Source organism: Cydia fagiglandana, chromosome 1, assembly GCF_963556715.1.
Source record: "Cydia fagiglandana chromosome 1, ilCydFagi1.1, whole genome shotgun sequence".
NCBI lineage: Eukaryota > Metazoa > Arthropoda > Insecta > Lepidoptera > Tortricidae > Cydia > Cydia fagiglandana.
In genome coordinates, this window is record NC_085932.1 from 21,586,332 (window position 1) to 21,603,866 (window position 17,535).

The 17,535-nt window shown below is 36.4% G+C and overlaps 3 protein-coding genes across 3 annotated transcripts in view; 2 read left to right on the top strand and 1 right to left on the bottom strand.

Moving 5' to 3' along the window:
* The first annotated feature begins 267 nt into the window (after window positions 1–267).
* LOC134666412 (uncharacterized) lies at window positions 268–1,974 on the top strand. The gene is made up of 3 exons (XM_063523546.1): window positions 268–406; window positions 511–630; window positions 727–1,974. Exons 1-3 carry the CDS (start codon window positions 271–273, stop codon window positions 1,917–1,919), a joined length of 1,449 nt encoding a protein of 482 aa, XP_063379616.1. The 5' UTR covers window positions 268–270; the 3' UTR covers window positions 1,920–1,974.
* A 7,915-nt stretch (window positions 1,975–9,889) lies between these two features.
* Window positions 9,890–13,322, top strand: LOC134671199 (uncharacterized protein PF3D7_1120000-like). Its single transcript, XM_063528992.1, has 2 exons — window positions 9,890–10,173; window positions 11,789–13,322. The coding sequence occupies exon 2, from the start codon at window positions 11,800–11,802 to the stop codon at window positions 13,315–13,317; it is 1,518 nt and encodes a 505-aa protein (XP_063385062.1). The 5' UTR covers window positions 9,890–10,173; window positions 11,789–11,799; the 3' UTR covers window positions 13,318–13,322.
* A 700-nt stretch (window positions 13,323–14,022) lies between these two features.
* Window positions 14,023–17,535, bottom strand: part of LOC134667747 (rho guanine nucleotide exchange factor 17) — a 157,770-nt gene continuing 154,257 nt past the window's right edge. The window contains exons 20-21 of the mRNA XM_063525168.1: window positions 16,385–16,555; window positions 14,023–15,204 (exon numbers count right to left, since the gene is read on the bottom strand). Of these exons, the coding sequence (XP_063381238.1) occupies window positions 14,915–15,204; window positions 16,385–16,555 (461 nt within the window). The 3' untranslated portion in view covers window positions 14,023–14,914. The remainder of the gene's footprint in view (window positions 15,205–16,384; window positions 16,556–17,535) is intronic.

Consider the following 17,535-nt stretch of genomic DNA (forward strand, 5'->3'; position numbering starts at 1 on the left):
AATAGAGGTAAAAACAAGAGAATAATAAGGGATTTTTTTAGCACAGTGTCAATTATAGAGGTCTTAAGTTGCGATGTGGTCAATTACAGAGGCAAAATTACGAAAAAGCACTAAAATCTAAATTGCAATTATAGAGGTTCCAAAATTTCAATTATAGAGGCCTTTTGGTCTCAAGGGGCCGGGACCGGACTTTTGGTTGCAATTATTGAGGTTTTCCATTTATCCAGGTGCCAATTAACCAGGTTTCACTGTAGTTTATATCGTATTATAATGGCTAAACCGATTAGAAGCAGTGTGAGGAGCATGTTATTTAAGATAATCTGTAACTATAATCAAGTTCGACACGACGAAAATGAGAGATTACTAGAAAAGAAGCGAATATTGGACGAAATCATTCAGGCGACCGGTAAGTCATTATCAAACAATGTTGATGCTTCTTGTACCAAATTTAATTTACGAGATAGGAACATTTGTTTGTATTACTAAACTTATAATTTATTTATATTACAGCGGGCGTAGATGACGAAAATGTTAGAGAAACTATTCAAAAGCTAGCAAGCGAACTGAAGAATGTTATTGATAATAACGCATCAGAATCAAGTTATTTAGAGAAAGTGTCTACTATGACAGGTGATATAAATAATCTATATTTTCACATCTAGGTTTATTAATATTTTAGTGTTCTTTTGTTAAAATTCCTATTGTTAAAACTGTTTTTTTTTTCAGGTGCAAGCATTCGTACACTACGCACAATTAAAAAAGAGGGTTCTATTAACCAAGGCCAATGGAATACGCCAGGGAAAAAACGACCCCGGCCACCAACTGTGTCAAATTTAGACAATTTTGATGTGTCAGCCATCCGTAATAAAATTAATGAGTTTTATTGCGTCAAAAAGCAGGTACCTACTCTAAGAGCCTTACATGCGGATTTGAAAGAATCTATAGGATTCTCAGGATGTTGTGAAACACTGAGGAAAATACTACACGAGAACGGATTTGAGTTTAAAAAAAATAAAGAAGAGCGCTCCATCCTCATGGAAAAGTTTGAAATATCTGGGTGGAGGCAAAGGTTTCTTAGAGCTATACATAAAAAACGGGAAGAAGGAAAAAATATTGTGTATCTTGATGAGACATATGTCCATCAAAATTACAGACCGAAGAAGTCATGGCAAGGGCCTTCAACTTCCGGTTTAGTTGAAAAAATTTCCTCGGGTAAGCGGCATATTATAGTGCATGCTGGATCAGAGCAAGGATTTGTGCCCAATGCTTTGCTTGTTTTTAGCACAAAATCCAAAGCAGCTGACTATCATGATGACATGAACAGTTCTAATTTTTTAAAGTGGCTACGAGAAATGTTAATCCCAAATTTGACTGAGCCCAGTGTAATTGTTATGGACAATGCCAGTTACCATGTAACACAAATAAATAAGCCTCCAACCATGCACAGCTTAAAGGCTGATATTCAAAAATGGCTAAGGGAAAATAATATCCCATATGAAGAGTGTTTCAAAAAGGAGGAATTGATGTGCCTCGTTGAGGAAAATAAAATTGGTCCCATATATGCAGCAGAGGAGTTATTGAAGCAGCATGGGCATGAGGTCCTTAAATTGCCTCCATACCATTGCGATCTAAACGCTATTGAGTTGATATGGAGCCTCACAAAGCGAAAAATAGCCAGCAGAAATGTGGGGCTACCGGGTTCAGATACGGAAAACTTGATCCGAGAATGTTTTGCAATGATTACCCCGGAAGATTGGAAAAAAAGTACAGACCATGTAATAAATGTGGAACGAAAATACAAGTCTAAGGACAACATTACAGATATATACATAATAGAAGTTCGGGAAAGTGACAATGACAGTGATAGTTCTCTGTCAGGAATTGAATTTCTTGAATCCGATTTCGATTATGATTCTTAAATAAATAGGCACCTTCTTTATAAACTAACAATATTAAAAGTAGATTGAAACTAAATTGTGTTTTCTTTCACCTACCTTCAGTTCAGCTCCATTATACAATATGTGACTTTTTATTATTACTAACTTTATAAGTACAACGGGAAGCATAAATATTTCCCTTGTGAAGGTTTACTTTAATAGCACAAGGGAAATATTTATGCTTAATAAATAATCGCCTGTAATTAACCCGAGTTCAAAACTTCAAAATAAAACACAAATAAAGTAATTTTTAATCCTATCAAAAATATAAATGTCATATGAGAACCAAGTTCAATATTATGACATATGCCTTGGTTGTTGACTTCAACGACCAAAGAAATGAGATTTAAAGGGTGCCGTTTAATGGTCAGTCCTGAAATTTATTTGTAACAACAAAGTATCATTTTCTATAACTTAGGAATCTTAGGATAATATAATAACTTACTTTTTGTACAGTTGAAGTAAAGATATTTATGTTTACTACATATTTTTGTAATGATTGACTGATTAGTCTACTAACAATTCGTTCCTTCGTTTTTTAGTATCTCTGATAATAATGATAACTATTCAATCATATTTTTAATTTTTAAGTGGGCTAAATTAGAAGCCAGGGGTTATAATTGCATTGCAACGATATCCTCAGTCTGTTTACTGTATTAAATTTACAGTCTGCTACGTTGCAGACTTCAGTCAGTCACTAATCAAAACAAAAATTAATTACGTATGAATTACCAAGTATCAAATTACTTTTTTTGCACTATGCTTCGTGTTACCAGTTAAAGATTTTTTGAATTTGCCGCTTTTTTTTTGTGCAGCCACTCGCTGGTCAAACTCTATTTTACGTTGTACTCTCGCCCAAACTCTCGTCATGTTGCTGATTTATTTTACTGGCAAGGACTGTTCTTTGAAGTCAACGTCAAAACGCCATCAAAAGCTGAAATATATAAACAGATCACGTATCTTGTAAGAAATGTGATGAAAAGGTTTATTAAACCAGCAATTTATTTCAGAAAAGACAGGAGAATTGCGTAGTGCAGTGCCGTTTCATACAATGATAATTGTTGGTAGCGTGGTTGTTCCATTCCAAGTATTATAGTGAGTTTGTATTTGTAAGAAATTGTATTTTATTTTCTCAGAATGAATACTAAATTTACAGCAAGTCTGTTTAAAAAAAACCTCGGTCCTTAATCTCCAAGCACATCCAAACATGAACCATGAACGAAATACGATAATGTAGGTACGTTCTATGATTCACCCCTTGAACTATTTATAGCTAACGATAACCAATTGAAATCAAGTGATTATGACTAGGCCAAATGTATTTATAACTGCGTGATTCGAGTATTATTTTGATGCTTCTTTAAAACACTGGTAATCGTAACATTAGGCATGTGAAGGATTCTGCCTTTCGGCCTTTGCTCACTTACGCAACTTTAAAATTTAAAACTAAACTTTTTGGTGTAGGTATTAGTTATGGTATGGTACAGTCGACGTCAAAGAGAAATTTACAGCCAAAGTAACAAAAAAATGTTTACACGACCTAAATGCTATGACAATAAAGTCGTGTAAATAATTTTTTGTAACGTTAGTCGTAAAGATCTCTTTGACGTCGACTGTACATGCGTCATTAAATCGATGTTATATATGTAATACAATTCAACAAAAGAAATAATTTGTTTGAACAATTTACATACAATTGATATCATTGATGAAAAAGACCCTGCGAGATTACTAAAACTACAATTGTATCAATTACCAATTGTTCCAGGCGGGGAATAGGACAATATTTTACCATGTTACCACCTAATTGCTTATGGGACGGGTACACAGAAGAGTTCACCACTTTCTATCACTAGAGCAGAAACGTATCACTTTCTGCACCCTTCATAGATCAACAATGACCCACTTTCGGAGCATGAGGTATGAATAAGTTACTGCAGCACTGTAATATTTCTTTGTAGGATTTAATATATTCGCAACAAGTAGGCTAATAAAGTACAGAGATTTTATACTAACTTTTATTTGCATTACCCCTTAGCCCCTCTATATCTAGAATTCTAGAGAACCAAAGAAAAACACACCGATCGACGATTATTTATATCATTATTTCACACGAAAATAGCTAGTTTTGATTTATGGCCGCGGGAATACGAAACTGGGCTATTTCCAATGCTAATGATATCGGAAGTTCTATTCTAAATCTATTTTAAACTCAAAGAGTTCAGAACGGAAGGGCTTCTAGATACTTATTTAATCGTTATGGATTTAAAACTTTTAGGAGGAGGTAGGTACAGTCAGCAAAATAGTGGACCAGACTACGCAACAAAAGTATTAAGCTTCAGGTCCGTTACGCGCCAAGACCATTATCTAACAGCTTGGAGTCTGCCGGCCTAGCCAAGGTCACAATCGCTATCGCTTCGACAACGAAAAGCTTTATGCCTCTCTATCACTCTTCCATATTAGTGCGACAGTGACAGTTGCGTTTCGATCGCTACGGAGCGTAAGCGATCGGCATCTTGGCTACGAGGCCTGTTCGGAAAGATAACAGTCGTGGACCTATTGGGCCTCATGAAATGCCGACTCGTGGAATGACGACTCTTCTGTTTCTGAACTCTTGACTCTAACAAAAAAAGATATGTCTCTGTATGTATGTATAGCAATTAGACTAGCAATTAAGTACTTTAATAGAGCATGAAATGTAGAGATTTATCTCTATGTATTTGGAAAAGTATTGCCAGAGTGTCAGATATTTTTGGCGCATTGTTTCGTCCGCTACTATTGATGCTGACTATACCAGTCTCTCTTTTAGTTACCTAATGACTGTACGCGACCAAATCCGGGCATGCATGGGGTATATCTTTTTACCGAATGCACATATTTAAGCGGTTCTTTTATTTTCTTCTTCTTCGTGGTCGTGACCTCATGTCTGAGGGACGTGACTCCTATGGGTTATTCTTCCTACCACTGCTCTCCAGGCCTCTCGATCTTCGGCCATCTGCATTGTTGCCTGGAGCGAAGTCTGGGTAATATTTTGTACCACATCTGACCATCTACTGGGTGCACGCCCTCTACTCCTTCGTCCGTCGACACTCCCGGTAATAATGCGCCTTTCTAGCGTGTCCGTGTGTGTCTTTTATTTTAATAATCTGTAATATAATACTGTCTACTGAAAAAATAACAATAAATGGGCTTCTATGAGTTTTTGATGAATGTACTTATTCCATCATACCTTTTAAAAAAGCAGCGTATTTTTTCGCGTCAAAAAGATTTTCATCTAGTTTTTCTTAATCAGAATACGATACCGAATATGCCCTTGAACGGATGCCTACTATTTTTGTTACACCTTGTATAATCAACCTGAAAAACACAATATTAATACCTACATCATAAAATGTAATTTTCCTCTGAAAATTTCCACGCAGCCTTTCCATCTACCGCCTGGAGGTAAAATACGAGAAGTCTGGGCGGTGGTACGCTCTTATACCGGCGAAAACTGCGCAATGTCGTTACCGGAAAACACATAGGAATACTTGCGAGGGGAGGCTGGGGTAACGTGATGTAATAAACCTTTTTCCAATTAATTTCTTCGGCTTGTTTTGCAAGATAATAGAGATACACGCAACGCATGTTGTATAAATATAACACAAATAGGTACGGCGTTATGTGATATATTTATGGTGCGCTACCTATTTATCTACCTACGTCGATAGGTATATAGGTACTGATTGTCGATTCAAAATGCAACTTTTTTTTGTTTGACTGTTTTGTATAACAGAGACTTCTTTAAACCAATATCAAAAATTAAATAAATATATTCTGATGACATCTGTAGACAGTGAAAAACATTTTTGGGTCATAAATGGGTCTTCAAATGATGGTTATGTTTTCAAAATGATGGTTGTTTTTCCGAGCCTTATTTATAACGAATTCCTATCGCGGATAGATAATGAATGTCGGTGTTTTGAACAGTATATATATTTTCATGTGTTTATTGTTTTGATTTCCCAGCTAGCGTTGCCTACTTTATACATGCTATATACATAGCATTTTGTAGCGTGTAGCAGCAGTATTGGTTTGTTTACCTCATTTCAAATATAAAATTGGTTAGATAAGAACAGGTAGGCTTAGACATTTTTACATTACTTTTGTAATTTACGAAGTCATGAGAAAATATTGTATATTCCTGTACCGACATGTCCCGCGTACCCCAGCCTCCTCTTTGAGTTGTAATCACGACCGACGGACAGACGTCAAGTGACCGCCGGAGGCATATGGCTGACTCAAGTAGCTTCACTCCGGTTTTCTCGAAATAAACCGTTGGTATTCTTATAGATAATGATTAATGTTATATCAAAGGCGTAGTAAGTTTGGACCGATGATGCTTCACTTATGCGTGGATTATTTCAGTAAGCTAGTCATTCCTAATAAATTTACGAAATAAATGTAATACCGGTATGAGTACCAGTTTACGTAGGTAGGTACAGATTGATAATTTTACATGACAAACAGAACCGAAATGGTGATATTCAATTGTAGAATGTCATCTCATTAATGTTTATGGTATTCTTACAGGATTTTTAGTGTTCCGTACAAAACTTTGTTTACGGAACACTTATGGGATCACTTCGGTCTTGCAAATCAGTTAAATACGTTTTTTCCCATTATGTCCATCCCATCATGTAAGTTTAAGCGGTCGGAGTTGATTACAAGGAACTGCCAACTAACTAACTACTTACAAACAGTAAAATGTTAATAAGCGTGTCAAACTCGTGGTAAAAACTCAAAAAAACACAAAAAATATACTTTATTCATGTAGGCCTAGCAACAAAGTCATGAATCGTAATTGATCTTAATCTAATTATCAGAGCAATTTATTCATGTTAATATTATTCCATAATAACATTGGATTATTATACAGATCAAATTTAACACTAAGAATTTCACAAAAGGATCGTCAATCATTAAAAAAAATAGTATAAAAAAATACTAGTCTAGAATTTCTAGAATAAAATCTAAATAAGTAAGGTAAGACTAAAAGCTACATTACAAGTATGTCCCAGCGTTGTCGCATGATCGCATTTTTTCGCCTGTCACCATACATGTCACGTTCTAACAAGTATGGTAGGTAATATGTAAATCCGCTTAAAAGCACTTATCTACTTACTCACTAAAACAATAAAATTCCATTATCATAAATAGTAAAAATGCAAGCTGATGCCGCTTTTTAAATGGCAATTGCAAGTTTCGAACACGGTGTACTTACTAGGGTGGAGCGAAATTCTTTTTTTTGGATTTTGGATTTCTAATAGTGATAAAAAGTTGCCTTTAGGGTTTAAGATAAGAAGTTATTATGACGACTTTACTATTAAAAGGGAGTAAGTGCCTCTGCAAGGTCAATGAACTTTTGTATGAAATTTTTTTGTCCTGTATATAGCACCAACTTTGTTTAAGGATTATTTGGACTTAAAATGACATATTTAGGTTTTTTACTTATTAATTATTCTTTTTTATTTAAAGTTATTATTTTAGTTGAATAAAAAGTTCAATCAGACATTCACCTCTATAGTAATTATTGACTATACCAGTAGTCAAATATGGGCCGTATCCACTGCAATGACGTCTATTTGAAATATAGTAAAATTGACCAAGTAGTGGTAAAAAAGTATGTTTTATGTCTTCATTATATCAGCGATGAAAGTGAATCCATGCTATTGCAAAATATAGATACCAATTTGACGAAATTTTCTGCGAATTCCAGTTTTCTATCTGATGATTAAGTGGAGGAGGGATATATATCGCTTTGGCCTTAAATATTGATTATAATATTATAAATAGGTACACAATTATATTGTTTCTGAATTATTTATCAAAGTTGATTGTTTTTGTTTCAGAAGACACTTAGTTTGTCGTTGTATATAACTTATATTGTAATTAATCACGTTTAATATCTTGTCGTCCTGAAGTGGGTTATACGGTGAGAAGAGTGTAGTCTTCAAATATATTGCAAAACTTTTTATGGAGTCAAAATAAAAGAAAAAACTCTTTTAACACCTAAATTATTCCAATACATATTTATCTTTAAAGTAAGAACCTTTTAAAAAAAAAGGAAAACAATCTTTAACACATACATATGAGAGTAAAAGTTGCTTGCACTCACGTAGTGTTGGTGGTTCCTTCTTAGGTATTTGAAACCATTTATTATGGTTTATTTAACTGGGAAATGGATAATATCGAAGAAGGAAAACATATTTTTATGATATAAAATAATCAATACATACATATCATGTTTTTTTTTTATTTCGGTTATTTTCACTTTAGCGATGTTGATGCTGCCCGTAATGGATTTTAAAGGCCCATTTCATCAAGCAATATATTTTTTTCATAATTGGTACTTATATTTTTAATAAATATTTGTTTACTTAGGTGCTTAAAATAACTGTATAATTAAATATTTAGGCAGGAAATAAAGCTTTAATATCATTTTTGATGGTTACACACGTGTCACGTTTTTCCATTTCTTTAAATATTTGAAAGGTGATGCGGAGGCACAAGATGACGTCATAAAAAAATATAAAAAATCACACAATATACTCTTACCATAAGACAACTTTTCCGCACTATTAGAATTGAATCTACGAAAAAAAAATTTTTTCCATACAAGCGCGCTCCACCCTAGTACTTACCTAAACGTAAGGGGCCCACTGAATAACAGTCCGCCGGATTTTGTTCTAACTGACAGGCCGATACCGTCCGGCGGTCTGTTAATCAGTGGGCCCCTTAAGAAATGCTGACTGGGCACTTTATGATTATAATGGCAGTATAATGGTCGCCCTTTTATTACCTATCCATCGATAAAGATCCCGCCGCCGTTGTCACGTTCCATAAGTATAGTAGGTACCTACTTACGTACTTATACTTACATAGGGCACTTGCACTATGTACCTAAGTGCAAGACTGACATTCTCTGCGGTAAGCGATAAAACGTGATATTGAATTATCTTCAACTCTCGCAGCGTCCTAAGTTATTTTAATGTACGTACCTACGTTTTCAGTAAGAATATAAACATAACATTTGCTTAGTGATGGCACCGATTAAGAGAAGTTTGTGTATTTTTGATATTTCAATGGTACACATATTACAGGTATCAGACCTGTAAAATTACTGAAAATAATTAACAAATTAAATCTTATTTCCAATCCAGGAAAGTATGGTGCAATTTCTTTTAAAACAGACCGTAATTAATTAAACGTCAAACTTAAGCTCTAGTTATAAGTCTTGTTTATGGTAAAATATTGCCCGTGTTTAAAAACTGATGTAAAATATTTATTTTACAGAATTTGTGGATTAGATTTCATTATTGTTGCCACGTCCATTATAGGGGTGTTTACCATAGCACAGTCGGTTAAATTCTGACATGTGTAAATTCATTCACCATGGAACTGTTGATTCATAATTAGGAGTATTAGTTTATGTTGTGGAGGGGGACTAACGCAATATTCAAAATTTTATATTAATAATTATTAATTTTATATAGTTTTTGCACGTTTGGTCGTTAAACACCATCTTACCACAAAAGAAACATTGTTATAATCTGCAGCACCAATTGAGTGCCGGGAACTCGCTCGGAGGATTCTCTGTTTGCAGTCGCTTTCCTCTACATAGCAGGAAAATGATGGATCGCGTACGAGCGTAGCGTTTTGAAAAACATTGGCAGTGGATGTGTTAATATATTTTAAAAGTTTAGCGTTTTAAGTTTGCGTTTTATTATTAACAAATATCAATCCAAAACCTTATAGGTTGCTTATCATGAACAGTGGTACAACTAAAAATGAAATGCTGCTATTGCATTTAATATTCTATATTTTACTGGTAAGATTTAAAGTCGAATGGCATTTCATTTTGTTTTGTGTCACTATTCATGATAAGCGTCTACTTGTTCGTGGTTCTAAAAATTCCTAACAATATCGAACCCGCATCTTCCGCGAGGAACCCAACTATGCTACCCACGTATGTCCAGTCCAATGTAAGAAACGTTGTTTTAATTTAATAACGGGCACGCGCTCTCTTGAGAAATCCAGTGGAAAACAGAACAAATGAGATCCGCTGTGACAGCCCTCTGGGCCGACTGCCCACCCTTATAAAAGCAGCCGAGTTACCTCTGGCCCGCAGAAGCACAACCCTGCTGGCAGCTACTGGACGTTACTATGGTCCTGATTTGACGAAGTTCACAAAACTGTAAGTGTTTACTCATCCCTTATTTCTGTTTTCACTGGTTCTAATTGAATGTCGATTTTTAACACGCCTCATACAGTAATACCTTTACCTTTGATTACCCCCTTTTGGGATTTTTTTTGTCACTACATTGTATGTATTATAAATGCAAATTTTTTACATGAAGACAGTAATGCAGGCACTTTTAGGCGATTCACTTTAAATTGATTAGTCATTTTCAAGAGAGTGGTCAGATCAGACAGGCAGATTGCTGGTGTTACAATCGGCTCGATTCCGAAAATGAATTAGATCTCTACTAGACCTCAACAAGTTATATGTCAAATTTGACGTTTCCGCGATTCTGGAGGTCCTCTTGATCGATTTCTACAAGTTATGAGTTAGATATCCTAGTCGATATCTAATGTAAATCTAGTTGATCTCTATATATGTATATCGTTTCTAGATCTTGTGATTATCTCGTTTGGGGTCATTCATTAATTACGTCACACGAATTTCTAGGTTTTTTTGACCCCTCCCCCCCTCCTTGTCACACTTGGTCACATTTGGCAAACCCCTCCCCCCTTGTGTTACGTCACATTTTTTCTACGAAATCGCCAAATCGAATTAAGTAAGTACCTAAGTATTATTAATATTTTATCAAAATATTTTTGACGATATAAATATTAGTAATTTTATAACCCAAAACTGCTTAGGAATGAAACATAAACGAATAAAAACGATTATCGTTTTAAAAACTTGTTATTTAAATGTACAGCGAATAAAATAATTTAAATAAATTTTCGGTTACTGATGAAGTTAAAGTGACGTCACAAAGTTTGTGTCTCCCCCCTCCCCCATGTCACAATATGTCACATTTTCTTGACCCCCTCCCTCCCCCTAAACGTGTGATGTAATTAATGGATGACCCCTTTCCCGAATACGCGTGAATCTCCTCTTGGGTCCCAGAGGCCCTTTCTAAGATTTAATTTAGTCTTTTCGTAAATAAGACAAGGTTCTGAATTAAAAAAACAAAACTAAAGCTTCTGGGACTTAGGAGGTTTATCTGCTGTTTATATTTACAATATATGGACGGTCATATATTATAAACAGTAAGTATAAAGAGAAGTAATTATTAAAAAAACAGCAATTTAAAAGTTTTAAAATCTGTAGATAAATTTAAATAAATAAATAAATAAGAACTTCTCCAATAAAATTTTGGGATTTTCTAAAAACCTACTACACGTACTTTCTTAATCATTTTGCGAAGAGATGAGGTAGATACTTGTGTTTTAAAATTTCCAAAAAGCGGAGAAATAAATCAACAGCTAAAAGTAGTTAATTGGATTCAATCTTACATCCGCAGATTCTTACTTAGAATAAAAATTTACCTTTTTTTACAAAACATAAGTTATTAGAAAAAGTTATCGAAATTCGTTAAGATTTTGCTACCGGTGAATTTGCTTAGTATGCCTTATGCTTTTAATTTATGGATAGGTACATATTTTAAAAATAATTCACGTAGGTTTCTATGGCCTCATTAGTTTGTTGATAACCGCCCACTCAAAATATGGAAAATTAATTGTTTTGAGGCATAAGTAGTATAACTTTAACCATGTAATAAATAAAAAAAAATTTTCAGTTGCAAGCAAAATGCGGAAGCGGCTGCACATATTAGCCTTGATCCTTCTTATCCTGTCAAGTAATGCATTTGGCGGCGGGAATAAAACGAAAACAGCAAAAACGGCCCAGAAAACACATCTCAAGGAAAAAGCAACCGACCGTATTAAAAGATCTGCCGATTATGACGAAAACGATGAACAATTTTGGGCTAATCGTGGAAAGAGACAAGTCACTCATAAAGATTTAACTAAAGAGTATATTGATCAAGAAGTAAATAGACAGTTTCCAAATATAAAGAATAAACTCTATAATGAACCACCTTTTTGGGGTAACCGAGGCAGGCGTTCATCTGAAGAAAATTACAATGATTCCGATCTTGGTTCTGGTAATAATGATTACTACAGTTTTACAACAGAACAAAAGCTCAACGGGCATCCAAGTTTAAAAGACAGAAGGGAAAATACGCTTCCCTTTTGGGGTAACCGAGGGAGGCGGAATTCAGATGAAATACAAGTTGACAATGATGTTGGTCCATTTTGGAGTAGTAGGGGCAGACGACAAGAGGAAGAACCATTTTGGGGTACCAGAGGACGAAGAGAAAATAATTTACCATTCTGGGGTAACAGGGGAAGACGAGACAATGAGCCATTTTGGGGAAGCCGAGGTAGAAGGGAAGAAAATGAGCCGTTTTGGGGTAACCGCGGAAGAAGACAAGATGAAGAGCCTTTTTGGGGTAACAGAGGAAAAAAAGAAGATGAAGAACCATTTTGGGGAAATCGTGGAAAAAAAGAACTTGACACTACTGAACCTTTTTGGGGAAATAGAGGCAGGCGAAAGGAAAATCTCAAAGAATCTATAATGAAAGCTATCAATAAAGTTGAAAGTGATATAGACTATTTATCCAGGCTTAAAAAAGACGCAACTAAATTCAATGGACATTTCTGGAAAAATAGAGGAAGGGATAGTCAGTTAAAGTATTTATTTGATAGTAATCGAATGAAAAATCAGCATGGCGTTGGACGAATCCCTTTTGAGTTGACTGTGAAGCCATCTGTCTCCAGTACTCTATTCGACGATCGAATATATGCTGATCAACCTAGTTATATTTTAGTAGAAAGAAACAGTCGATCATCAGCTGAATCCCTAGATCCCTACTATATATCCAGAGGCAAAAAGTACTTTAAAACATCTAGGGGTAGACGCAACGCTATGGAAGAAATAGTCAAATCGGTACGAAACGATCCTTTTTATATAGCAAGAGGCAAGAAGGATTTTCAAGACATGAATTTAACACACCCAAACACTCATGATGGGTTTTTAAAGGCTAAAGAACTCATCTGTGCAACTATTGAACTAACATTAATGAATAATGAAGGCAAAGATATGAAAAGAGAAATAAATGAAGACAGAGACAGAAGAAACATTTTGAAGAAGTTAGCAGCTCAGCTACAAAATGATCCGTATTTTGTTAGTAGAGGCAAGAAAAATGAAAGCAAAGAAAATGAAGTCGAAGAATTCATTAGTCAAATAGTTGCTATGTGTAACTAAAATATTTTAATGTGTCTGGGCTCTTATTGACATAAGTGTACCACACAAAAAAGAAAAAAAAATGTACCTAAGTGGAATGTAAAATAAATATATTAATTTTCACAGAAATATACTTATATAATAACGAAAAGTAAATATAGAAATTGATTGTGAGACAATGGTTTGAATAAAAATAATAATTAATTCATTATTTCATCCTGTCATCCTCAAAAATAGTACCTACCTACATTCTGAGGCCGGGAAATGGTAATTCGTGGATGCTTAAATCGACAAAGAAGACGAATCCACGAATTGCTATTCCTGCTGAGACATATATATAGTGCTTTTCTCCAAACATGCGAGGAATGAAGTTAAAATAATCATTATTTAAGCCAAAGAGCATATCACTACACCTTATAAATATATATAAACCCTAAAACTACTGAAGAGATTTTCATGCGGTTTTCACCTATCAATAGAGTGATTCTTGAGGAAGATTCAGGTAGGTATAATTTTATTAACCCGTGCGAAGCCGGGGCAGGTCGCTAGTAATCACTACCTACGTTCTAATTTAACCATCAAGACTCAAATAGAACCTTCGCATCAATAACAATTTCCCTCTAATTATTTACCGCTGACTTCAATGCCCATTGGGAGAGGGGATGGGGAGATCATTATAAGTAAATAAATAAACATACAGGAAATAAAAGACCGTATTTAGTGTGTTTTTTTATTACTGCAATATAATAATATGTGATACATCCAAACATCCTATTTTATTTAAATCTGCTCACAAAGTAGATCTGGTAAAGTACAAAGACTTTGAGCAATCACCTCAAAACAATATCAATTCGTTCTATAAATGTTTTAGGATTCCATTTGCATGAAAACAATTAACATTTCAAAATGGCCGGCATTCATAACGATGCAAATATTTCAGTTACTTACAACTGAATATCCACATTTAAGTAGGTACTCTAGATAACTATTTATTTCTTGGTTTATTATGGCCGCTTTTAAGGGACAACTATAACACTCGTCTGATATGGCTATTACCGTGTAAATAACTCTAAAAGACCTTTTTAATAATTATTATAAAATGTCTATATTAAGGTACTTAGGTCATCATTTTAAAACGATGCACGAACATATCAATTCAGATTTTTTTAATAATACTGTTAAAAATGTTAAATTACCATTAAAATTTTCGATTATTTGGTAATCAAATTTTGTATACATTTTATGGCCGCGGGATGACAGTGACATTTAATGCCTTAACTAAACGTTAATAATCTCATAATACTACATTTAGCCACGCCCATAGGCGCACACATTTTTTAACGTTTATTTATTATTTTATTTCATTAGATTAGCGTACATCAATCTAAATTATAAGCTGGAATAATAACATTCATTCAAAAACATTTTTAACATCAGTAGGCTCTTTATTACGTGTCTTCAAGACTTTACGTTAAATCACATTCGAAAACACTTGAAAACGTCAATTCCGAATCCTCCGTGACGCCATTCCGTGAGCGTACGGATTCAAGTCAACGCCTTCTTTTAGCAGGCCTTGAAAATAATTGTACTCGTAAACCCTGTAGGCCTAGAAATTCGTTCAGACTCTCCACAGCAGGAGATGATTGGTCGAGTCTTCCCTGCCCGCATCTTCAGTCATGCTCGAACTCCTGAAGTCCTCATAACCGTCTCCTCCCGAAATGATTAAAGTTTCCTTGTTACTCTGCGTAGTCTCCGTCTGTTTGTGTAGTTTCTCCGCGTTGGCTGACCGCCTGGTCAAGGCTTTAGTCTTAAGGCTTGCCTGCGCGGGTTTTGCTGGTTGTTTCTGAGCAGCTGGATTCTCTACGATGGTCAGGAATCTCACATGGCCAGTGTGCCCGTAGGTTACACCTGTAATCAAAGAAGTACGCTTTAGGCCCAATCACAGTATTTTGTTAGAATAAAGTAGGTAGCTATGATGCTTTATAACGTTGGTACGTAACTTTTAATATTCCCGTCTAAAATACGTAGGCCAAAGTGTAGGCGTAGGTAGGTTTATTGACGACAATGACACTAATAAGATGAATCGTCGCAGTCCACGGTTGTCGTTAGTTGTCGGCACCGTGAACTGTCTATGTCAGCAGCGCTGTCATCCATAGATAGGTTAAACACCACAGAGCACAGACATGACATCCTCCAGACTGAGCATGAAGCGTTACCCCCTCTGCCACAAATATACGGTGTCGAGTCAAAGTGTCTTTGTGTGACGCCCGTGTCTTTGAACGGACCAATCACGGCACGGGACTCGCTCACCTAGTCCCCCGCACCCCTGTATTTTTGACAGCATCGATTTCATGAAATAATTGCTCTAAGCTCTGTACTGTAATAGAGGATTCCTAGTCTAATGCCACAGAGTAATCATACACTTGAGTAGGTACACTTGTACCTGTGAGCATAGGCACAGTGAACTGTCCAGTGCGCGCGCTGGGCGAGTTGTGTAGCGTATCTCTGTGTGCCAGCAACGCCGTAACTCGCAGACCCACCGCTTTGTGCGAACAGCGTGTCTCTGTGTCAGCAGAGCTATCACCCATGTATAGGTGAAACACCACAGAGTAATCATTAGACACTTGTACCTGTAAGAGTAGGCACAGTGAACTGTCCAGTGCGAGCGTTGGGCGAGTTGTGCAGTGGTGCAATCAGCAGCACGCCAGCGCTGGTGCCCACCCATAGCGTATCTCTGTGTGCCAGCAACGCCGTGACTCGCAGACACGCCGCTTTGTGCGAAAAGCGTGTCTCTGTGTCAGCAGCGCTATCACCCATGTATAGGTGAAACACCACAGAGTAATCATTAGACACTTGTACCTGTGAGCGTAGGCACAGTGAACTGTCCAGTGCGAGCGTTGGGCGAGTTGTGCAGCGGTGCAGTGAGCAGCACGCCGGCGCTGGTGCCCACCCATAGCGTATCTCTGTGTGCCAGCAACGCCGTAACTCGCAGACACACCGCTTTGTGCGAACAGCGTGTCTCTGTGTCAGCAGCCCTATCACCCATATATAGGTGAAACACCACAGAGTAATCATTAGACTCTTGTACCTGTGAGCGTAGGCACAGTGAACTGTCCAGTGCGAGCGTTGGGCGAGTTGTGCAGCGGTGCAGTCAGCAGCACGCCGGCGCTGGTGCCCACCCATAGCGTGTCTCTGTGTGCCAGCAACGCCGTGACTCGCAGGCACGCCGCTTTGTGTTGTCGTATGATGTCGTCGCAACCTGCAAAGTGTACGTAAAAATGAATGTGACAGTCCATTTCCAACGACAGCTGCACTACTGTTCATTTTACTATGGAAATTGACAATAACACCGACGCGTTCAGTACCAGTAGTGCAGCTGCGGTCAGAAATGGAATGTTACCATGAATCAGTAGGTCGTCTCTGTGTATATTGCACGCTCTTCAGAGCATCAGATTCGGAGGAAATTCTACAAGTACCGTCCCATCTGGCCTCATTTCTACAATCAAGTATATACTTATTTTCGTATAGTTTTTATACACATTACACGCAAACTAGTTTTTTACACCCAAATAAATCGGGGTGATTATGTAAATGTTCGAAGATAGGAAACAATTTGAACTTTTGACTGACCCAGAAGTAATGGGGTTGGCAACTGTCAAAGGTTTGCATAGATGACGCCATCATAGCTTGCCCCTTTTTCTATGAGATTTGGCTTAAAGGGCTCCAGGGCATAAAATTCCACTAAAAAATAAAAGTTTGACACAATTCTAGGGATTGATGGGGCAAGCTATGCTGGCGCCATCTGTTAAATACTTCGGCCGGCCAACCCCATTGTTTTGTATTTGAATTTGGAGCCCTTAATACATGGTGTGTCTGACCATGGGGCTTTAAATCCAGGGCTTGATTTTACTCGCTAAACTGAGCTACTTTTACTATAGGATCAACCCTAAAATCAGGGAAAAATTTTTGGCTTTTCCATAGGAAACGTTGACATCTGATCAGCCAAAATGTATGAAAAAGTAAAAATTTTTTTCGGGATTTCGGGGTTGGTGTCATAATAAAAGTAGCTCAGTTTAGCGAGTAGAATCGAGCCCTGGATTTAAAGCCCCATGGTCAGACACATCCTGTATATAGTTACTCAATTAAATAGATTTTGGAATATGTATAAAATTTTGAACGCAGGGTCATAGGAGGTTAACTGACGTCATAGAGAAATATCGATGCTGACGTTGATTTAAA

What these genes read in the sequence shown, in the direction of transcription:
- LOC134671199 (XM_063528992.1), top strand. Translation starts at nt 11,800, where the DNA reads ATGCGGAAGCGGCTGCACATATTAGCCTTGATCCTTCTTATCCTGTCA.
- LOC134666412 (XM_063523546.1), top strand. Translation starts at nt 271, where the DNA reads ATGGCTAAACCGATTAGAAGCAGTGTGAGGAGCATGTTATTTAAGATA. An exon ending in CGAAATCATTCAGGCGACCG is followed by an intron (nt 407 to 510) that starts GTAAGTCATTAT and finishes TTTATATTACAG; the next exon opens with CGGGCGTAGATGACGAAAAT. An exon ending in GAAAGTGTCTACTATGACAG is followed by an intron (nt 631 to 726) that starts GTGATATAAATA and finishes TTTTTTTTTCAG; the next exon opens with GTGCAAGCATTCGTACACTA.